Source organism: Anas acuta, chromosome Z (assembly GCF_963932015.1).
Source record: "Anas acuta chromosome Z, bAnaAcu1.1, whole genome shotgun sequence".
NCBI classification, from domain to species: domain Eukaryota; kingdom Metazoa; phylum Chordata; class Aves; order Anseriformes; family Anatidae; genus Anas; species Anas acuta.
This window is the reverse complement of record NC_089017.1, coordinates 39,296,559-39,321,243: the sequence shown is the minus strand read 5'-3', so window position 1 is coordinate 39,321,243 and position 24,685 is coordinate 39,296,559. Positions and strand designations below refer to the sequence as shown.

The following is a 24,685-nucleotide window of genomic DNA, read 5'->3' as shown; positions in this document are numbered from 1 at the left end:
GTTTACAGACCTTAAAACAATTTATTCTTAAAAGTAGTCATATCTTAGTTTAATACATTAGTATTTGCATTTCTAACACAGCTGATCTACACCCTATAGATTTATCTCACAACCCTTGGAACAGTAGAAGCTGAATAATCTCTCAGATATAAATGGAAATTTGTCATAAGGAGGTTTTGCACTGAGGAAGCTTTCTCCTACAAAAAGAGACGAAGACGGTGTAACAGTGCAAGTTACTTCTAACGGCACTTTGGAAGATGTGGACCTACTTTGTATTATTTCAAAATTACTTCAAACTGTAAGCAGACTGTAGCTTGTATTAGGGCTATTTGGACCTTCAATGCATTTTGTTCAACAATTTACACTCTACTTTAAGAAATTGTTCTTAATCTTAACACAAATGATTGTAAATAATAATGGTAAATGTGCAAAGAAAATTCACGTATGGGAAAACAAACGAATGTAATTATTTGGTGCACTCGTTTGTGTTTGGATCATGTCATTCTGAAGTGCGACAAATACAAAACACCTTTTCCTAAATGATGTATACCAGTTACAAATTAAAAGTAATACCAAACTGAAGGATGCAATTTGGTGATTTTTTAAACTCACCATGGAGCTGGTAAGTCACCCACATACAACAATGCACTTTGTAGACATTTGTTAAATACTGCAATGCCCATACTAAGGCAACACATCCCAGGAGTTGGCAGTCATGCTATCAGCAAGAATTTGGCTACAGAAACAGCAATGATTCATCATACATTCTAGAAGCACTGTCGAAACAGCAAAACAACATACTGCTATTTTAATCCTTTAAAGGTAACAAGGGTTTAAAAATAATAATTAAAATATATTTCTATAACCAAAGCAAGCAAGAAAAATCATAATTCTAATAATGCGTTTGGAAATATATCCCTATTCATTTGTGATAGCTATTAGAAACATTTTTTTTTTCCCCAGAGGACATAAAATAGTTATTTAATACAAGTGTTGGCTGATTACTTACCTCTCTACTTTGTATTTTGAATGGTCAGCTTAATATTATAGCACAAATGTTTCACAATAGGTAAATGAAAAGTCACTAGTTTAAAAATAGTTTAATTAAGGTTGCATTCGGTTTTAAAATCCTTTGTAGTTATTTTTAAAATAACCACCAAGACACATTTTCATGAATGCCCCTATATGATTTTCAGATCATCCTCCGAATGACGAGCCAGACGCAGTTATAGCACCTTTTTCAATGCACGCATATATGTTTTTGTCCCAAAACCCACCAAGAAAAACCATTTCTCAGCTAACAGTACTTGAAGACTTGCAAATAATGGTGCAGATCCTGACAAAAGCTCTCAAGTTACCTCTGATGAGAGTGCTCTGATCTTACTTCTGCAAAACATTCAAGTTAAACGCAAACACAGGGAACTTTTGTCCCTGGAATTATAAACAGATCTGAGGACTATAAATTGATTTCCATAACAATCAGAATGAAACACTGAAATTACCAATAACACTCTTTTGCTATCACCTTGAGAAAGATGCTCAAACCCACCTCTTTAACGTTTAGAATGGAATCAGCTGAAAGCATTTCAGTCGTGCTGCCCTTTGTCCGTTTGCACAAACGCACATCGCGATCCCTTACCTTTTGGAAAGTGCCTTCATCCTGCCTTCTTTTCTTTTTGCCGCTTTTTCTGATCCTCTGGTTTGTCCGAATCCATTTTGTGACCTGGAGTTCAAAACCGTAGTGGATTTTTAGGAAGAAGGTGCAACCTGGGTGCAGCTACTCAGCGTTAGTAAGAAGCGATAAAGAGACGCGAGACATGTTTTTCCATTGCTTCATTGGAAAGAGGAAAAGCGTTTTTCCCTAAGAATGACATGTTCTTAGGTAATCTGCTTAGCTACTCGTGCATGGTCACAGCGAGATGCTGTTTCTCATCCTACGAAAGCACTTTCCCTTCTGCTCTTTCCTACAGCAAACTTACAGCTTTCAGCTTAGGAATTTTATTTCATTTTGCATAAGGGAAGCGTGCTTGATGCCAGACCAGGCTGCCAAACGGACAGCTACCACTGCTGTGTGCAAAAAAAAAAAATCCCGGGGAAAACCTCTTCGCCCTACCCCTTGCCCCTCTCACAAAATTCATCTCCTGCCACCCCCTCGGGCGTTGCTGCAGACTACCAACGCCAGCTGCGGACAGCGGGGTTGTTATTAAATCATCAGGTAACAGCACGTGGGTGTTGCTTTTTTCTTTTTTTTTTTTGGTTTTCCCCCAAATACGGATGTTTTTTATTCCTGATCCCAACGCAGGTTTGGTTTTATTTAAGTGAAACTGCATCAAAGCGTGGCGGGAGGGGGGTCAGGGGGAGCCTGCAGGGGACGGAGCAGGGGGGGGACCCCGGACGGGGCGGCCGGGGGACAGCGAGCCCCAGCCGCGGAGACGGCTCCCCCCTCACCTCGCCGCTCACTTGCTGGACGAGCCGGCTCTCCTTCCACGTCTCGCCCTCCTCCAGCAGGGGCTGCACAGGGGGAGAAAGAGCACGGTGAGGCGGCAGCCCCCACCCCGACAGCCTCGCCCCGAGGCGCCCGCTCCGCCACCGCCACCACCCCCGTCCCCGTCCCCGTCCCCAGGCCCCGTCCCGTCGCGTCCCGTCCCGTCCCAGCCCAGGCCGCCCCGCAGCCCTCGGTCGGAAATGAAACACCTCCGCGGGGTCCCCCGCCCCCGTGCCCGGGCCCCGGAGCCCCGCGGAGAGGAGGAGCCTTGCCTTAAAGACGTAGGGGACGGGAGGCAGCGGGGCGGCCGCCGGGGGGCTGCCGCGCCGCCCCCGGGCCGGCCCCGAGCTGTCCCCGGGGACGGCCCCTGCTGGGATGGATCCCCCGGGATCCATGGCTGTGTGTCGCCCCGCAGGGACGCTGTCCTGCCCAGCCCTTTCCTGCCCCACTCACTGCTGTCCCCGCACCCTGCCTGCCACCTGAGGAGCGCGGCTGCTGCGCGAAAAGCCGTGGAAATCCCGAAACGCGCCCTAAAAGCGAGACCCGCAGCAGGCTTTTTATTCCTCCCCGGGCGCAGCGAGCCCTTTGCTGAGGGCTCGGTTACGAGCCGGGTTCAGCAGCAGGTGATGAGATGTAGGCACGGGGCTGCCAGCAGATGTTCCTGTGGCTCCCTCGGCCAGGTCCTCAAACCCCGCCGCGATGGGAGCCACCCGAGCGGTGTCAGCCACCAGAAATTCCTGGGTTAGGGGTTTTTTTTTTGCACGCCTCGCATTTAGCACTTGAAACAAGACACGCACACGAAAAGGCAGACCGAGTCCCCACCTGGTGTAATTACGGTGTTTTCAGGATTTTAAGACTAGATTGTGCTCTGTGTGACAATTCCCTGAAAACTTCAAAAGAAAAGCTGTGCTTTTGTAAAAAAAAAAAAAAAAAAAAGAAGGCTCATCAAAGCAACTGCTTGAGCAAACTCCCTCTCAAGTAGAAATAGATGGACTTTGCAAACAGATTTAAGCAAATAAAGGTAGGTCCAAATTAGTGTGTGCTAAATCTCGACAGTATCCCTTTAACTCTATAACTAAAAAAAAAAAAAAAAACCCTCTCTCCTACTCTTTTTGTTTCACTGCCACAACATCCTTCTTTCAAGATCAAAAGCTATAGATCAAAGCTGAGATCAAACTCAATGCTTTAAATAGAAGCAACTTCACCATGACCTATTATACAAAGAACTTTTTAATAGAGCTATCACAGTAGAAAATCTTATTATAGATTTTTATTTCACACACACAACAGGTCCACTTAAAACCGGTATCAACAACGTATTTTTATTTCGTAAGACAACAGATTTTCCACTAAACAGTAGCTCTGGAAAGCTGCTATAAATTGACTCTTGAACTGTGCGTGTCTGAATGAAGCAAATAATAGAGCACAGTTCAAAGAAACCGAACAAGAACACGAACAAAAAAAAGTGATGTTAATGGCAAACACGCATTAATGCAGTTACCTAAAAAACAGCGTTCCTTTAATCAGTTAGCAGATTAGATCATGTATTCCCACAGAAGTTATGGGAGGGACTGGGTCATAGAAAAAGTGAGACACACTTTCCCAAAATACTTTAAAGAATTACACTTTCTCTCCTGTCAAAAGTTTGGAGAAAAGTAGGGAAAAAAAGGTAAGAAGAGACATTGATTTGCAGACCCAAAGACCCTGAGGCCGGCCTGGGATGAAAATGCCTACTTTCTGAAACAAACAGAATGTGTGTTAAAACTCAGAAGTAGCTCCTCTTTTCCTGCCAGTAATGCACAGCAGTGAAGGCAACTCACCAGGAGCTGTTATTGATTTTTATAATGGAAATATACCTTGCGGAGCCAACACCTGGGGTTCCCTGGTGCTGTCTGACGTGCACATCATAGCTTCATCTACTGTAGGATGACAGCACTGCTGCTTAAGATAGGAACCAATGTGTCCACACAGACAGACTGCAGTGTAAAGAAAGCAGTGAGAGAAGCAGGGTGGGCTGAAGGAGCTGTGGTCACAGCACACCAGCTGTGCAGTCAGCTGTTAACTCTACTTATTCGGGCTTCAGTAAGATTTATCTCATGATCAGAGTAGGAAAATTTGCTTGGAAAACAGGGGGAGAGAGTGAGAAAGAGAGGGAGAATATAAAGAATGAAAGGAAGAGGAGGGGAAGACAGCACAGGAAAGATTGTTTTAAGAATATTTGATCTCCAACACGTTCTTCCACACCCCAAAAGGAAAGAGCTTACACTAGATAAAAGGGCAATAGAACACCCCAATTAACGGGATTGTGACTGCCTCATTCTTCACCAGCAGTCCTAGTTGGTGTCCTCATGACCATGACCTGTCATTCTCGAATCCCCTCACAACTGAAATTAAGGGTTGAGTCCATCCTGCATGTCATTGTTGGGCACAGCTTTCAGAAACTGCTAATGGAGCTATCGTTTGTAACGCTTAGACTGGGAGCAAGCATTTATCCATCTCAAAGCATGCTAGGATCCTTCACTCTTGCAGCACCCGGACTAAAGCAGAATTTTGAAATATGCGGGAAGAGGTCGCACTTTCTACCAACTGGATGAAGATAGGCCCAATATCCTTTGTACATGACATAGACAGGGATTTACACACCAGTTATTCTTCAAGTCAGACCAGGTCCCAAGCATACAATGAATTTTCAGGATTGTACATACGCTAGAAAACAACAGGACATTTATGCAACAGGCAACCATTTCCTTTTTAATTGAAGCATAAAATGATTTTATATTGCTTAGGCTGTGATGACTACTAATGATATTTCATGAATCAATGAAAAATCATAATTGCACATTTTCCCTTTGCATGAATTGTCTATAATCTCAGCTGGTCTGTGCCACTCTAATGCTAAAGCATTCAGTATTGCTCAACCAAGGTCATTTTATCTCTGGAGGACACTGAATCGGTGGCATTTTGTTTGCTTGCAGAAGTTTTCAGATACTGGAAAGCAAAGACAAAAGATTGAAAAGAGTGTAAAAAAACTAATTACTGTAAATGAATTTTAGAAGAGCTTCTACAAAGCTGAGGATAGTAACTAATGCAGTCAAGTCATATTTTCCAGTATCTAATTTCTAGACATTCGATTCCTCTCAATTACTGAATTTTACACCGTGTGTACACGCCCACATATATGTATATATATTCAGGTCTATGTAGACAACAGCAAGAGAAAAGAAAAATCTCTGGAAAATTGCAATAAATTTTTAAAGCAATATTTTATCCAGAAGCTAACAAGATGATTAATAATGGCTTGAAACATTGGATTATATAATTCTCCAAGGGCAATATTTTCAAGCCTTTTAAAGACCTACTGTTACCAAAATCTGGCAGAGACACTCAGGAGGCAGTAGGCTACCACTGAAAATCAGAAGGTGGCTGCTTGCATCCACATTGCAACTTTACTTGCAAGACACAGTACATCAACGGCTGATCAAAATTACTGAAAAAGCAATCCAGTCCAGACTATGCTCCTTTAAGAACAGCAAGTCCTCCAATTGACTGCAGTTTTCATGGGGACAACTTCATTCACTGAAGTGGGAGATCAGATTGTATTTGTATTTTAGGAAAAATGGTAATTTATGTTGATAACATAAATCCAAGTGCTCTAATTCCTCCAAAAGTGTCTGTGGTGGTGGTAACATAATCTTTTCAGATCAGTATGCTGTTTTTAACATTCTTCAATGAAACACCTGTACAGAGACATTATGTTCAACACCTGTACAGAGACATTATGTTCAAATCAAACTCGCCATTCCTGAAAATATATCTACCTCCAAGAGATAAAAATCTGTAGAAACAAAAACTCTGAGGATGTACTTTCAGTACACTTCAACATGACTTTCAAATACTGTGGCAGGATATACTGCAAATACATCCTTCATATCCATATTAACAGCCCTGCTTTAGGGATAAAGTTTCTACCTAAAGATGAATCACTGCAACTGCCTCTTTAGTCCCAGATCAAACTCACAGTCTGATAAAGAAAGTATCTCTGACCACATGCCCATGGGATCTCTAAATATTAGATTATTACTTAGATTATTATAATTAGATTACTTAGATTATTATAAGACTTATTACTTATTAGTAAATAATAATATGTAGCACATGGCATATAAATTATATATCACATATGTATTATAATAATACTTTTGATTATGCTTTTTTTTTTTTTTTTAATTCTGATTTCATCAGGTACTCTCACTAGGTGACCTTCTGGAGCAACTGGAAAAGTATATTATTGGTTTTTTATATTTAGGCCTTTCTGCTTGAGAAGTATTCCCATATGTGGGAATACTTTTCAATAAAGCACAGTCCAGACTGTAAATTACAACACCTTCCTCTACAAGAAGCAAGAAAATATTTAAAAGATGTCGTGCTTTTTAATACAGTCATGTATGGAAATGAGGCCTCACATTTCAGGTTGGCCCTGCACTTGTTTAATTTAAAAGTAATGTGAATCAGACTTTCTGAACCCAGAGGAAAATATCAGGGCTCAACTATCTTTGACATAAGAGAAGCCTCTATAAATTTCACTTTTGCTCCATCCAACACTGAGATCTTGATAGTCAGTGGATAGTTGCTGGCTGGCTGAAATACATAGGACTTTGAAAGTCCCTTGGCATTATTATGTTGTTGTTGCTGCTGCTGCTCTCATAACTGAAATGACAGGGAAAAACAAAAATAAACATGCCTGAACATAGACACCGGACAGTCCTGTCCCACTCATGTGACAGGTAGTGTTTTCCTTCCTCCTCCAGCGTGAAGAGACTCAGAGAAAACAAGGCTGTGTTTCTTGTTTAAGAAATAAAATACATCTTTCAGAGACACTGACCTCTGAGTCTTACTGATCTCTTGAAGCAATCAAAAACCCTTCCAGCAGTTCCAGAAAGGAAACTTATTCAAGACAAAAGTCAATTAGTTCTCTGTTGGCCCGTATGCTAAGGATAATAACTATTAGCTGAACCATGGCTTTTACTGCTTATTTTTATATTGACCATTAGTTTTGTCAGCCAATAGACCTTTCAAAACTATCTTTCCCAAGATATCTTCATTTTGGCATTTAAATTTCACTGTGGGCATAGAAGAGAGCAGACAAAATAGCTAAAGCATTCTGGGGGAAAAAAACACATCCCTTGTGCATTAAGTTTATGTGGCAAAGTTTTGGTAGCAGGGACAGAGGAGGATGCAGGGGGTGCCTCCGTGAGAAGATACCAGGGGTTGTCCCCATCTCAGACAGAGTCAGTTTCAGTCAGCTCCAAAAGGAAGCTCCCGCTGGCCAAAGCTGAGCCCTTCAGCAATGCCAGTGATTCTTCTGTGAGAACGTATTTAAGAAAAGGCAAAAACAACAACAACAAAACTTAGTGGCTTTTGGTTAATGGACAAGTCCTGAGTGCAGGGGGAGGTTTTCCGGCAGGAGCCGTGTCCAGTGGCAGGCCCATGTTAGAGCATTCTGCTCCTGAAGGGACTGTGGTGCAGTTGGTATGGACCTGAGCTGGAGCAGCTCCTGAAGAACTGCAGCCCATGGGAAGGACCCATGCTGGAGCAATTTATGAAGGGCTGCATTGCATGGTGTGGAGCTCACGCTGGAGCAGGGGAAGGCTGTGAGGCAGAAGGAGTGGCAGGGCACAGCCAAAGCATGAGGGACTGACAGCAGGTCCCATTCTCCATCTCCCTGCAGCACTTGGCAGAGAGGAACTGGTGAGTGGTCTCCCTGTACTTATCTCAACCTGTACTTTTCTCAAGTTGGGGAGGTGAGAAAGCAGCTTGGTGAGCAGCCGGCAGCCAGCCCAGGCTAACCCACCAAACTTTCTTATGGAGATAGAATGGGTTTTAGAAGGATCACCTATTTTCTCCACTAGTAAACAGAAGGTGATCATCATCTGTATCTGTACTGAGTCTGGCTGGGATGTTAACTTTCCCTGCAGCAGCCCATACAGTGCTGTGCTCTGCACTTGTAGCTAGAACAGCAGTGGTATCACACCAGTGTTGTGTCTGCTGCTGAGCAGTGCTGGCACAGCATCAGGACTCTCTTTAACCCTCCTAGGGGGTGGGCAAAAAAGGTGAGAAAAACTGAGTTTTCCCTTTCCCTCTCCCTTTTTCCCTTTCCTTTTTTTTTTTTTTCTTTAGTTAAATTGTTTAGTTAATAATATTTTTTTTCGTTAATAATTATTTTTTCCCTTTAATTAAATTATCTCAACCTGTGAGTTGTTCTTTACTTTACTTCTTCCCCTCCTCATCTAAGGAGGGGGACTGAGAGAGCAGTTGTGGTGTTTAGCTGCCTAGCATGGTAAAACAACCACAGTATCTTTATGACCAGAAAGCCCTGCTAAATGATAAGGGGATGACTGAAGGTAATATAAACCAGGAAAGACCTTGACATTGCTAATATCTACTAGGACAGCAAACTGATGCAGATGGAATGAAGGCTGTTATAATGTTTTGTTACAATCTGTTCTCTAGAGGTACTTCAGTAGTGCAGTGTTTTTGCAGAATGTGTGAAAAAATCACCAAGCTCAAAAGCAAGAGCTTCCTTCCCCAGCTCAGGCCAGCTGGGAATGCAGTGGCGGGCGCACTTTGAGTTTCTGACCTCTGCTTGAATCAGATGGTCACAGTTTTATTGACCAGCATTACAGGGGGCTACGTGGATTTCAGCTACATGGTGTACCTCGTGCATGTGTACAAATACACATCTTCCCTACATGTTCATTCCTTCTATTCACAAGCGTGTTTCTCTAAAAGTCCAGAGAACAGGGAAATTTACCAGGCGGTGAAATGTGTGTTTCTTTCAAAAGCCCTAGACCACCGTGGAAGGTGGTAACTTGTTTCTGTCACATACAATATTTCCCTGAGCTTCATGGCCAACTCTCCATTCTCCTGCACTAAATATATCTCAAATATTACATGTATTTGGTAAAGTAGAATTTGACTTTTCATTATTTCATATCTGGTGTCCAGTTTGCTAAAACTACTTATAATGGATGCTAAATTGGGGAGACTTCATAAGTTTAGAGGACTACTCTTCACTAATCAATATAGAAAATCTGTTTTCTTGCAAGGTATCACAAAAATATTTTAAGCCTCTGTGAATAGTTTCCACTAGGCAAGTAAAACAACAGACACAGTAAAAACTAATTGGTTACTAACTTCTGCTCTTTTCATTGTTTTTACAAGGAATGGATTAAAATCAATGTTTATGGCAATGCAAGCCTGACTGTGTACATATTTGGCAAGTCTCTGTTCAGCATCTTTGTGTAAAAAAAGGACCTGTCCTCCCTCCCTTTGCTGTTTCCACCCCCTGCATATGTAGGTGGGGGAATGGGAGCTTGGGAATGTGAACTTGAACCAGCACTGATCAACCAGGCAGCAAACCCTTATTGTTCTTGAGATACCAAACATAGCTCCTTTCTAGCAGGGATAAGCCCAGTCATTCTGCACATAACATAGCTTTTGTGTTCAGCAATGCAATTAATAGGAAAAGGGAATCGGAACGACTGCTAGAGATTTGTTTTGAAAGAGATTCTAATGAACAAACGTGTGGAATCCAGTCCACCTTTATTTTAGAAATGGAACATTATTTCAAATGCACTTTAACCTTTTGAACAAGCTATTACTCATTCAGATTTACTATACTAGTACTACTGTTGTACCTCTAAGCTACATGATGCCAATGGACATCCTGAGGGAAAACAGAAAAATGTTTGTGAAAATCTCACTTTTGACTGGAGAGGTATGCCAGTGTTTTAGCAGGTCATTAAACTAAATCCAGTGAAGTATCCACCTCAGCATTACTGCAGAAGTGCATTCCAGCTCTGAATCTCAGAAGCCTTTTTTTTTTTTTTTTTCCTGAATCATTCAATTAATGGCTAAAATAAGATTACTAAAATTATAGTTTAAACTTCACTTTTAGAAACAAGAACAACGGAGGCACTAAAATGTCGTGGCCAATATTTTCAACTCTAATATTTTAAAATGAACATCTACATTCAAGTTAGTCAGCACTATGTAGGTGGCAAACCTGAGAAAGCCTGTTTTCCAATCTTGGAATGGAAACCACACAACAATTCATTAAAATGCTGTTTTGATGATGAATATCTGTTTTGCCCCTAAAATCAGCAATCACACGCAATCCTGAAGAAATTTACCTGAAACTTTCTAAAACTGCAACAATCTTATAAGATATGCCTGAATTTGAAATATATATATATCTGAAATAAATTTGGTGATGCATCATTTTATATAAGCAATTTCCTTGGGCTTTTGAATGATCCAGCAAACAAAAACACATCAGTCTGGACCTTGTTTAGCAGTATTAAGTATTATTTATAGGAACAGCTAATTAAATTATAATTACGTTTTATGACAATTACTTTCTTTAGATCACTTTGTCCTCCTTATTATTATTTAAATAATAATAGACCTTTTAACTTATTTGATACTTTGCCACAAACAAAATATCAATTTTTTCCAGTTTGGTCTGTCTAGAAAGACTTTCAAATGCATAATCTTTATCTAAAACAGCTTTCAAAGAGTTTACAGTGTAGAGAGAAAGTCTGTTTGTGCAATCTGTTTTCGTTTGTTTCTCTTTGTAATTCAACTCTCATTTATGCATGTTACAGTACTATGCAGTATATTCCTAAATCCCATCTTTTCTTTTAAGGAAATGGGAGGAAATGTTGACTAATTTTTGAAAATACAAAGCATTAATGATTCACATTGAAAAAGTTTTTTCTCATTCTCTTGTTATCATTAGAGATTCCATGAACTGATATATATTGTTGATCTGTGCTAATTTAAGTTTTTAAGGACTTTGGGAGGTCTTTTTCATCTGCCAATCTGCAAGCAGTTTAATATCAATAGGACCACCCCCCCCCCCCTTTTTTTTGAGGGGAAGCATCTATTTTTCAGGGTGCTTTCCATCCATGTACAAGAATATGTATCTTGCTAAGTAGCAATTACATTTTCTTCAGATTAATTCTCATATACCTGTTCACTAGAATTATTAGAATTCAGTACCTGTTAGTTATATCCCTTGCAATGATATGAAAACATACACAAAAGGCTCCATGCTATGATTCTATGTTCAGATAAAATAATCAAAGATAAGGTGAGTAGCAAACTTCAGTGCTTAAGCAGCAGCACGTTATTCTTGTGACTAATACTTATTACCAAGTTTGAAATGAATCTAACATTCACAGTTAAACTTTATTAAATAAGTATGAAAATTTATACCTCTTCATAGCCCTTTCCCATTTGTTTCCCTGAATTACAAGCTTAAATGAGATTTTTCTACATAGCAGGTCATGTTTGCTGCTAATGCCTACAAATTCACCGTATCTCAACAAACAACACGGATTTCATTTGTTTACTGTTTCATTGTTGACATCCACTAATATGCAGTTATTATATGTATCCAGAGAGAAAAAGTACAAGATAAGGCTTGACTAGAAATACCAAGCGTTAACATATGCAAGCCTTCAGTTACACTCTAATACAATGAGAATTTTTCTGCTGAAAATTTTTCTAGTACCCTCTGTAAAGCTTGTGTGAGCAACTGCTAGGGATAGTTACAAAGCATTAGACAATTCTCTTAAAAAATGCTTTAATTTGCTTGGTTTGTTAATAATTGACTTTAACCACTATGCTACAATGCATCCGTGCCACAGCCACTATGCCTGCAGAGCTATCCCTTCATCTGTCATTTTCTCTTAGTAAAAGGAAACAGGAAATCTATAAAGCTTATAACTGGGGCAAAAGCCAGGAGCCGTCTTAGTAACAGACTGCTTCATGAGAAATCATATTAAGTGCCTGAGCTGCTGCTATAACATCCCCTAAAATTTATGAAACCATAGAAAGATATTACCTACATTGATTTAGAACACTGCACAAACTACATTTTAATTCCTTTTTTTTTTTTTTTTTAATAGTTCATGAAGTTTCCTTTAGTTCTGCATTCCATTTCTTCAAGTAGGACAACCCAAGAGCCAGTCACATATAAGTAAAACTAGAAATACTATGAGTAAATATTCACCACTGGAAGAATTTTTTCGCCTGCATATTTCCAGAAGTATAGTTGGTTTACAAAAGTAACATTAGTAGGCAGAGCTTAAGCTACTTCTTCACCATAGTAACAAGAAATAGTGCAGAGAGGAAAAAATACAAATTCTTTTTAAGTGGTAAAATTCTGAGTATTGTAACAGGAGGCAGTCTTCCAATGTTCATTCAGAATTAGAAATCATGGAGTAGTATTCTCCCAATGCTCTCCGAAAGATGCACATGCTCTGACATACCTGTTGGCAGTACCTACTACAATCAGGGAATACAACTTAAGCTGGAAGAGGGGATAAGAATTGTGCTTTAACAGGATACAGCGGCAACTTAAGAGGGAACCTGAGGGTCACTTTTGTAACACAAGGTAACAAATCAAATGCACGCCCCAAGAACACTCAGGATAGATTTCAAGTTTACCAGTAAACAATAGCAACCTATGAAACAATGTAGCTTCACAGAGAAAAAAAAAAAAATAAATAAAAAGTGGTAAAACTGGAATGAGCAAAAAAAGTACTTGTAGGGAGTTTATGAGATGCAGATACTACTTGATGTTATTTCTTCTACTACTCATTTAAAAATTCCCAAGAATTTAAAATAAACATTTTACATTTATTTAAAAAAAAAAAGATTAATGCACTATGATAGAATAACCAATTCTCATAAAAGCAGATGGACAATATAAAACAAAAACAAATCTGTGCAGAATAGAAGATCTTGCTCAACAAGCATACAGTCCTTTAGCTTTAAACTCTAATTAAAGTAGGACATTACACAAATTGAAAGATACAACAGAAACCATACTTCAGAGAACAAATCGTCACTGGCAGTAATGAAGTGGATTTAAGTAGTTTCATAGGTGTTTTCCTGCTCTAAATACTGTTTGGTATTTCTGATTCTACTTGCCAGCTTAACGCATTGACTACAGTTAGTGGCGTTGAGTCATTACTAGCCTTGTGCATGATGAAAAGTTGCTACAGTGTCCCGGTGAGTCACTTCTGAGATTGAACTACAGACTGGAGGCTGCTGATACGTGGTTTGATAGATTGTATGTTCAACAACACACCGTGCTTCACCTTACTTAACACCACCACAATGCTTTCCTGGAAAAACAAATCCTCCTGAAAGCTCATATTTCAGAAATGCTTGCTTTTCATCTCTTATGATCCTTTTGTTTTGTTTATAAGAAAACCTTACCACACAGCAAGCTTCAAGGGAGCCACTGTGCTGTGATACTCTCCCATTTATGAGAAGACTGGCCAGGCATTAGCACATACACTCCTTTTATAGGATTAACCTTTGATGGTTTAGAAAATACAGAAGCTGAAAGTGTAAATTGGCATGTAGAATTCTTTTTTTTTTTTTTTTTTTTAATGGCAGTAGGACAAATTCTGTTTTTATTTATCAGTATGACTCCCTTAATTCACATAGTGTTACTTTTGATTAGTAGTGGTATATATAAGAGCCTGGAAACTGGCCCAGAAAAGACAACATTCCTTTTCAAAGACTGCAATGGTAACAAAGATTGACTAATATTAAGGTTTTGCTAATTATAAACTACAAGTATAATGGAGTGTATATATATAAATAGATACATACACATACTGTTCCCTGCACAGAACTGGAAACAGGCTAGGGATGGCAAATGATACAAAGCACGGGTACTTTAGATACATTTGGATATAACCATGGAAGAAAACTCTTTTTAGGAGTTTCACTTTGGTTGATACTGCTGCAAATCAGCTGAGCCTGGTAAATTTTCTTTGTATTAACTGCCGACATGAATTTCCTGAGCAAAACCCACCCAAACATAAAAACACCATGGAAACAAACAAAGACAGTAGAAAACATATAAATCCACATATGGGAAAGATACAAGAGAAACTATGTTCTGATGTAATTTTCAGAATGGACAGCATGATGCATACTTCCTGACCCTGTAACATAGGTTAATCTTTTCAGTAGGGAGGTTTCCACTCCAAATGCAGTGAAGTCTTAGATACTATTTGTAAATCAGGAGATATTTTCACTACCATGCTACAGGACATTGAGCAGTCTGCAAAGTAAGGGCAATAAGCAGAAAGTTGCCAAATCCTGTGTAGGGCACAGGACGCTGCTTTTCTGTCTTTGAGACATCTTTGGAGCAAAGATTCACCAGCTGCTTTTTGGTTGCCCCACCACACAAGAAAGGCAATCAGCTGCAATGTGTGCCTCACGAAGCTCACACTGCCTGGCTGGCGGGCTCAGCCATGTCATTTCATCCAGAGGAGCAGACAGAAGCCTTCCTCTACAAACACCCTTGTCTACTCACCTAGCAACCTATAAAAGAGAAGAAATCAACTCTGTGGCGTCCCTGGGCTTCTTCTTGATGCAGGTAATTCAACTGAATGTAAGAAAGTGGATTACATGCCTTTGCCAGCCCTGATCTATCATGAGAGCTAAGAAATCAGTTTTCTGGAAAGATAATAATTTAAATACTTTTAAAGGGGGGTTCTGTATCAGCTCCTGTACAGCACACTAGTGTATTTATAGTTCTCTAGTCAGTAAATACAGTCATATTCAGATTACAGATACTAACAACATATTGGGAGCTGCTAAGCAACCTCTACAGTTTTGATTTCAGGAATAAGGCCTCCCTAAATGATTTAATAAAGCACTAAGTGAACAAGGCTTTGTATTCACTGAATGATAACTCCATTTCTTTCAGTAAAGTGGAAACCAGTTCCCGCAAGAGCCTGAGATGTGCTGAAGGCAACAAGAGTAAATTGCCAAAAAGGTTATTGATGAGGGAGAGAGAGAGAGAGAAATGGAAGTCCGTATGCTGATTCTCAAACGAACAGAAAATTAAATCAGCACTATTCCAGTTGGCACTGCTGATTTAACAGAACAGCCAAACTATCAGGAAAATCTCTTTGGTCATTAACAAAAATTTACAATGATTTACAAGCCCACTGAATGTGCCAATATTTTTGCTGTATATTTTGCTTACACACCCAGTAGATACTCCCAGGGTATTATGAAACTACTTGCTAGACATTCTGAACAGCCCATACTACTCATTCACATAAACAGAGAGTTCAGTTTTCACACTAATCACTATTTTCAATTATTTAGTCTATTCTCACCTTCCTTATTTGTGATTTTAGAGTTGATTGTAGGAAACTGGCAAAAGACATCTTCAGAGACATACTTAAAAGTAAAATGCCAGAAAAGTATTTCATTTCAAGCAGCCAGTTCAGCATCTTACAGCAGTAACTGTGCAACTTTAGTTTCTGTGCAATACTTGAAGCAGCTGTTCTACAGTCTATTGGATCTTCTATCAGGAACAAAACCTTGATTGAAATTTAGTATTAAAAAAAAATCCTTTTTCAAGAAATGAACGAACATGAAGATGCATGATGATACTGCCCCTTCCCTTCCCCTCTTCCAGTTAAAGCTAATATTCCTTTCAACAGTTTTACAGCAAAAAGCAAATTCCATGATTTCATGGTGTCTTCAAACATTTTGATCTCCAGACAAAACTTCCCAGAGAACCTTGTACAGCACAAAAAGAACAATGGAGGTGCACAATACCTCTGAAGCTGACAAGAACTCAACCACAATGTTCAGGTATGGCTCAGGTTCACAGACCACTGCTTGTCATTTTGACCCATTTTGACAATTCTATTCGCAAACGTGCTCAGTCCCGAGAGCCAAAGCCATGCTGCCTACATACCTCTCACTTTTGCACATACAAACCAGGTTATCATTCTAACTCTTAAAAATGGCAATGCAAAGTGGAAACCAATGCAAGCTCTACTTAAGATAAATTCCAAGCAACTTAAGCAAAGCCAGTGTAGTGCAAACCAATTATAATTAGAGCACCAAATATAAAATAAAAACATATTTTGGAAAAAGCTATTTTAGGAACTTTTCTACAGGGATACCTTTCTTTGGCTGATGCCAATTTTGTAACAAAAGCAATATACAAAGTGTTCAAATACCACAGACTACTAAGTATTCTCAGTTCACATAATTTAAAACATTAATATGAAAAAGTTCTCAACATTAAAAGCAGGAAATAATGTTCAGTCTCAACTGCAACAGAGTTGGACCCCCGAAGAAATGTTATCTGTGCAGCAGATTCACAAGCAACTCACACTATTCACAAAGCATCAAAGTACAAATAATTATATTTAATATATAGTGAAGTCATTGCTGTTCATATGACTGTCAGTAATTTCTATAATGACAACTATGAGCAATGCTTCTAACATTTAGTAGAATCCAGCATTATACTGTAAAGCATACTTCCAATGACTACAATATTAAGCAGGAAGATATATTTTGTAAGATTTGTCTTTTTGCAGGTTCATTGAGACGATGGTAGAAGTGACCACTAAATGCTTGTGACCACTAAATAACTAAATAAAAGTCAATGATCAGTGTTTAAAGATCTGGAAATTAGTCATAATCAAAACTGTTAATTTAAAATAAAGTATGATATAATGTGCAAATCTCCACAAAGAACTGAGAACAGATATTTTGTATTTACCTTTGGTATTCCAGAAGAGTCAAGCCAGTTTGTGAAGATACTTTCAACAGTTAACCCAGACCTTGAATAAATAAACAAAAAAGTTAAAGGACACACAGAAAACCAACAATTTTTCATGTGACAATTAACCACAAAAAAGCTGAGCAAAACCTTGAATTCCAAGTACTAGCTGTAATGCAGTAATAAATTCTTTATTTTTTAATGGATAATACCATTAGAGGTGATATGACCATGTTAAAGACAGATCCATTTTTTGTTTGTTTAAAAAAAAGGATAAATTCAGAACTTATGAATATTGACAGAGAAAGTGTAAGATGGTAAACTACAGTCATGAAACATAAGTTAGGAACAGGTGTTTGACTTTTTGAGTAGAGTATTATTATAGAAGCAGCCTAAATGTAAATACATAAAGAAAATGAAATGAAACAAAGCTTCTTTAAACTTAAGGATTTTAAAAGGCACTGATGGATTTTAATCCTCAGAATTACCGAGTATCTAATATATTTCAGTTTCACTTTCATCTTTTCTGCACTTTTCCCTGATTATACCCTGATAACATTCACAGGGAAGTCACAGCATGGTCTGGAGACTCAACTACTATCAACTATAAGTAGTTTGTCATGATCAAGCTGTATGGACTAAAATAAATACATGCTAATTATGTGTGGTATGGACTAAAAGGAACACACACTAATTATGTGTGCATTCATTAATTATATTTCCCTTTCTGTTTTTGTAAGAAACTTTTGTTGAATTTACTTAAACCCAGGTTAAAAACTTCCCAAATTACAGAGAAGTCAATTTTAAAAAAAGTAAATTAGTGTTCATGCTGCATTCCAATACTGAAAATACTCAACACTTGAGTAAGCTCTCTATGAATGTAAATATTCTGAGAAGGAAAATTGATGTGCACAGTCCTGAGCATAGTTATGCCTTGGCAAGATTCATTGTAGTACTTGCAGCCACTTTCATGTGTATAATGTAGACCCCTAAACAAAGCTCCCAAGAAAAGAATACCCATTTGAGGTCTGAAGTGGGAAGGCAAGCATCTCAAGACAGTTTTTAATAGAGTTACATGACAAAGAAGCCTGTTTGCTTTTTTTTTTTTTTTTTTCACATACCCTGACAAAACTCTGCTCAAAATTCTGACCATAAAAGAGGCTTATTTATGTACTGTACCAGTGACTGTGAAGGATTAGTAATGAATCCATCAGTCATTTTTACTGAATGATTTTAAAACACCTTAAAAGATTAACTTTCACTATGCCAATGAGAGACGGATCAATCACTGTTATGCCTGACATGCAAATGGGAAAACTAATGCTTAGAGAGCTTATGGAGTCTCAAAAGCAGTCAAGCAATATGCTATTGGATGACACAGTCAGCACAGTTATAGAGTAAAAATTTCCATGCGTTTACTGATCATAGTAATTACTTTTTTTTTTCCTTTTCTTTTTTTTTTTTCTTTCTTTTTTTTAATTGGCTATTTTTTTTTGGAGTGACCAAAGATTTAAATTATTGACATGAACATGTGTAGCAGCAGCACTTATCCAGACATGGGTTATAGCCTGACTTAGATATTCTTTGCTGAATCCAAGATGAAAAATTTACCCTCCATTTTTCAACAGTATTATGTGTTGTATTCCTCTGAGGTAGAATTAACAGTTACGTCCTCCATGCCACACCACCATGCTGTTAGATCTGCCATCCCTACTCTCACTTAGCAGATTTCTGAAGGAAGCGTAATTAAAATGATCAGATCCACTTGACAGAATAAAATTTTGCTAATGTGAATAAAGGCTGGGAGTACCTGATGAAAATAGAGAGTCAGCTGACTATGCACTGAGTTGTTCAACAGTACCACAGAAAATACACAATCTGGTCCTAATAAACTTGTCCAAAAGGAATTTTACACAGGAATTTTATAACAAAGGCAAAAAGCAATCACCAAGGGCCTTAAACACAAAAAAGCCTATACTAACAAATGCTGTCCTATGTCTTTCAGCTACCAGGACATGCTTGTATACACAGGATATAGCATCCTAGTGAAAACTCTAAGATACATATTAAAGAAAAAGAACATTCCTGTCACAACAGCACTAATGACATCTAATGCTTTTGATATCTATTCTTTTTTTTTTTTCTTTTCTTTTCTTTTTTTTTTTTTTTTTTTCCCAAGGTTTTTTTGTTTGTTTGTTTGTTTGTTTTTTGTTTTAAATTTTTTTTCAGGTTTTGATCAGTTGTACATTTTGGTGCAGGCCAAGAAGGTTTAATGTGGAAACACAACTAGCCTATTCACTGCTAGTAACACGTTTTGACAGTTCATGCAGTTTAGGTCCCAGCCTTTCTTCCAGTGTCTTTACAAGTAAGGGGTGACATTATTAGCCTGGATGAGATGACTTAAAAAGTCCTATGAGAAGAATGATTTCCAAAGAGAAAAATAAATCTTCCCAATCGCTGTCTGAAATGACAAAATATATCTTGTAAACATTAGGAGATGTTAGAGTGTCACAGACCAATAGATAAGTAAATAAATAAATCCCTTATATCACATGATTCAAATGATCTCAGCATTCACGTAGAAGCATTTTTACATGGCCAGGATTCCGAATTTTCGGGAAATTGCCATTCTGCATGTCTGATCACTATGGAAATTGATTTTACACAGATAACTGAGCATAGATACCGTGCTTGTAATGGGGTGGTGTTCTACATTCAAGTGAATTACTTATTCACTTTTTCTAGATTTGGTTAGCTTTTAACAGTACCTTGTTATTTGTGGAAATTTAGAGCATTTGAATGCCAGATTCTTCATGTGGTGTTATAAATATTGGTGTCTAATCTAAGTTAGCTGAGTCCTTTTCAAAGGGAACAGAGAAAGCAAAGTATCTCCAAACAGCCCGTCAATTCACTTTCATTGAGATAAGACAACATTTTTTTCTTCAGTGCTTCTTACTGTTTGGTTATTGCAAAAAGCACATACAGGACTAGCTTAAAATTGAACACACAAATTTTATACAGTCAAAGGTATATTGGGTGGATTATACTACTTACTCTGTCTCAAGTAGCATAATCAGAATAACAATTTTTTAATTTATTATTGCATGAATCAAACCCAACACAGCTTTGTGTTTCAATGCTGAACCAGAGCTAGCAGATAGGAAAAAATACCTTTACTTGTGCATTTAATTGTTTTATTTAGGGATAAGAAACACAGCTTTACATTGCCAGTTTCTCCATTTCTTCTTCAGAACCTAAAGAAAGATTAAAAGTCAAGATTTCCTCAGGAAAAAAAAAATAATAACACTGCTTTTGCTACATAGTACCTTTATTTATTATATACTCCTCCCTCTCCCCCTTTATTTTTTTTTTAAGCCTACAATGGTTCACTTCAGAACACTGGCTTTGAAATAAGCTTATGAAACTGAAAGGAATAGCACTGTCCTGACAACACACTAATCCAGGCAGAAACACCACTTCTAAGTTGTTTAGTCTCTCCTGAAATTTTGACATATATCTCAAGGGTAAAAACTACAACACTACCATTTCTCTGTCTACAGCACCCTCACATTCAGCCTTCAGCTAAAAATCCTTTCATATTCCCATATGCAGTTTGTTTGTTTGCATTTCACACACTTTGTTTTGTTCGCTTTTTTGGCCCCAATTTAGGCCATTCTTATTAGCACTCATCAAAAAAAAATGTATATATATATATTTAAAAGTCAACATATAACATATATATTTTTTTTTAATTAGTAATATGTGGACTATAGCAAAGACCTATTATGAATGTATCGAGAATCAGTGCTTAACTGAGAAATCCTTGGAAAGGTTGCCACCAGCTTTCACCAGCCAAGGGCACATACAACCTGCTTATATTGCATTTAAGCATCTGTATGGACTTAAATCTGGTGTGTTACTGATTTCCTGAATGGCCTTCTGGTCAAGGTACTGCACTGGGCTATGGGAATCTGGGTTTAATTGATTTGCACTACACCAGAGTTCTGTCAAGACCGCAGTTTTTTTAATTGCTTTGTTCCACAGTTCCTTGATGAAAACTAAGAATTCTAGTGTATCCATTATCTCATCATCCCTTGTCAATTTGTATAGACTATAATCTGATCAGCCAAGTAATGACCTCCTAACATCCATCCATACAGTACAGGCCAGATCCAATGCTTCAGAAAAAGCTCTGTAAAACACTAGCACTAATGATAGTTTCAAAGTTAGCCTTATAAAAGATTGTCACATAGCAACTCAAGGAAGAGACTGGATCTTGTCCCTTCAGAATAAAATTTTGCAGCAAATAAACAGAGCTCATGAAAGCGCATAACTTTTTTGGGTGGAGTGGGGTGGGGGTGGGGTGTTAAAGGAAGAAAAGAAGTAAACATATCCAGCTAAAAATATTACAATGAGCAGATCTGCTGATTTGCTTCATCTGTATACATACATTCATTTACATTGATCATTTTCAAAATGAGCCATTCCAGCTATATGGAGGCATAGTTAGGGCAAATCAAAGAGTACTGACAGATCAGTGACACTGTCAAGTACCCATACCTTCCAGATATGTTTTAATTTGTTTGTTTGTTTTATGTGTTTGTTTTGTGTCCAGCATATGTATCATAGAACCATAGAATATCCTGAGTTGAAAGGGACCCACCAGGATCATCAAGTCCAACTCCTGGCTCCACACAGGACCACCCAAAAATATATATATTCTGGCTTAAAAAAAAAAAAAGAAAAAAAAGGAATCAAAAATAATGAAAAAAAAAAAAAAAAAAGCAAACACAAAAACAAACCAGATAAAACCAAAAACCTTTCCCAGTTATTTGCTTTGGGTGCCTACCAGCTCTTTGTCTCCATCAAAATCAACACTTTCATGGCAAGTAGCCTTTAATGTTAGTATCCAAGAGAGCAAATATGAAAGAAAGAGACATATACCTATGTAGAACGGTGCTTTGAAATCACAGCATTATTTAACATTGGTTTGGTACTTAACTGACAATTTATAAAGACATTCAAGGAATGTGGTTAGTAAGACCAAGTTATTAACAGTACAAATAGCAGAGATGTAGCACAAGCTTTCCTTTGTCTACTATGTATTATTAGAACAATAACTTTATTAGTCTTCTTGTTTATGTTATTGAATAAAAAACACCACCAGAAAACCCCAAAGAACAGAACTGACCTACTCAAAAACTGCTTTTGCACTCATAAAGAGCACAGGCAGCTCCAACTCTGATTTATCTGAGGCTGGTGAAACTCACCCTGTGCTACAGGGCCTTAAATACACTGAGTTTTTGCATGGCTCACATGTTAGGCAGATGTGGAAAGGATCAATTTACAGCAGTGAATACAGCTGTAAGCCTTGGGGAAAAAGGAACCACTGAGAGTTTTAATCAAATTTAGTGCACCATGCTACACAGACACGTAAGAGGGGTTTTCTTATTTTTTTTTTTTTTTTGAAGAAACTGCAGCAAGCTTTCAAAATGTATATGAGCAAAAGAGATGCCTCATTTACAAGCGAGTAGTATGGTAGATTTGTTACAGAAACGCCAAGTTAATACAGGGCTATAGTCACTGCATATTACACTTCAAAAGAATTTGAAAACAGGTAAGGATAACATATTTGTTTGTTCTTCTTGCCATTAGTCCTGTAATTGGAAAACATGTACCTTCAAGGCAAGCTACAAGATGCTAAAGGACAAAAAGGTAGTGCTAGGCCTGTCTGATGTCAGTGTTCAGCCACAGCCCAGGAATAGAAGAATCCTGTCTTGGAGAGTGGATTCCTATAGCTGGGAAAATTGAGTCAGAGCAGGCAGTGAAGTGCCCTGTAGGCATGTAGGTCTCCTCCTCTGAGTACAGAAGGCAGGAAAAATCAGTGACTGCCACTTAAGCAGCTGTGTCTGTATTTTGGAACTGTTCATTATTGGGAATGTACTGAAAAAACTCCTGTAACTGAAAATGAAAGGACTTATATACTGGAAGAGAGAGAATCTTTTAGATATAGGCTGGTGTATCAAAAAGCAGAAAATACTGTAGCACTACTCAAAGGTAATAATTACAGAAAATTTCCACACTGTTATATGATTGCTTTCTGCCAGTTCTGACACTGTATGATTGCTCTCTGCCAGTTCTAACACGGTTCTCATTACAAAAGTCTCCCATGAGCCAAATGCTACTCTTAGCTACACTAGTTTGCCTCTGTTGGCACAGCTGAGAATAAGCTTGGCTTGATTCCATACTACTAATTTTTTTTATTATTATTATTATTTTTAAAGTCCAGTCTCCATTGCAATATTAGAGTGCTTAATGTTTTTCAAGTAAGCAATGTTTAGTTTTAAGGAACGTGCATATGCAGCACAGTTTGAGGTAGCACAGAACAAAACAACAAATAAGCAGTGATGGATTCAAAATTCTGCTAAAGACTAGCTGTATCGTCTTCAGCCAGCCACACACAGGAGGATTTCAAAGAACTTGTGTGGCACTGGGTTTCCATTAGTGCTTTCCATCTTTTCCCCATTCGCACACAGTGTGACAGGGAGGGTATGGTTCCAGACTACTGCTTGTGGAAAAAACAAAAACACAACCATCTTCTCTGCTCTCACAGATCTGGGGCAAAGCTGTGGCCCCATCACCCTATTCCATGCACCATGTTCCAAGAGCAGCTGGCAGGAGGATTACAAATTAAGTTGAGCAGCTGTGCCTGGCTCTTCAGATCACGTAGTGAACACGAGATCTCAGTGCTGCCCTAACATGAAAGTTAAAGGCAACGAGTTAAATAATTGGGGGAAGCACAGGATAGCTACATCACAAGTCTTGTATTGTTGTGTGTATATATAAATGAAAATTTACAGAGAAAGAGAGACACATATGCTTGGAAGAAACATTCAGAATATTACTAAATGAAATTCTATTATTTATGGCTAGCACTGCTGAAATTTAGATCTGTGAGGAATGTTTTAGCAATTCATGTCAATAGAGAGCTTGAAGGGAAGTGTATTTGTAAGCTGTTCCTTGAAATCTCTGATATCTGGGGGCGGGGGGTTCAGAACAACTGCTAACTACTATGACTATTGCATGGGACACTACGCAAGTCTCTGATATCTGGCCAGGAGATTAAGAAGAAGGAGAAAGCTGAAGGACAACTAGAAGGCAAAGCTTGTGGGGGACGCTGCACACGTCTCTGACATACAGCCAAGTTGGACAAAGGAGAAGGACAAGAGGGAGGAAGACTATGAGCCTTCAGCACGAGAGACCCCCGGAGGGACCCCCAGAGACTGATACGCATGCTCCAGAAGGAGGGGTTGGATTCCAGAAACTAATTATAATAACCCTGTTTTTTCTAGAAGTAGTAATGAATATGTATTAGCCTGGGAGCATAAAAATCAACTGCTGGATGTAACTGCGTCTTGGTGGAGCAGAGACTCCCGGTGCACCCAGCGCTGTTTGCTTACCTCTATTCCTTTAATAAATTGTAAACTTTGATTATAGTCCTATTTTAAAGACTGAGCCATTTATAACAGATCTAATTTCTACTTTTTCCTTTGACCTTCCTGGCCTGGTTT

At 38.4% G+C, this 24,685-nt stretch overlaps 1 protein-coding gene and 1 long non-coding RNA gene across 11 annotated transcripts in view; one reads left to right on the top strand and one right to left on the bottom strand.

Annotated features, from left to right (window-relative positions):
* AOPEP (aminopeptidase O (putative)) overlaps positions 1-24,685 on the bottom strand; it is a 199,733-nt gene that overhangs the window by 76,592 nt on the left and 98,456 nt on the right. For 6 of the 10 annotated variants that reach the window (XR_011091064.1, XM_068666251.1, XM_068666252.1 and 3 more), the window contains 4 exons: positions 17,115-17,175; positions 15,706-15,912; positions 2,449-2,511; positions 1,640-1,723 (listed from right to left, as the gene is read on the bottom strand). Coding sequence is in view for 9 of the 10 variants with exons in the window: in XM_068666251.1 (XP_068522352.1) it covers positions 1,640-1,723; positions 2,449-2,511; positions 15,706-15,912; positions 17,115-17,175 (415 nt within the window). In the remaining variant the exon portion in view is untranslated. The remainder of the gene's footprint in view (positions 1-1,639; positions 1,724-2,448; positions 2,512-15,705; positions 15,913-17,114; positions 17,176-24,685) is intronic. The other 4 variants (XM_068666254.1, XM_068666258.1, XM_068666257.1 and 1 more) reach the window with 2 other exon arrangements.
* LOC137847766 (uncharacterized) lies at positions 14,188-24,682 on the top strand. Its single transcript, XR_011091065.1, has 3 exons — positions 14,188-14,954; positions 16,036-16,189; positions 24,233-24,682. It is a non-coding gene; the product is annotated as an uncharacterized lncRNA (long non-coding RNA).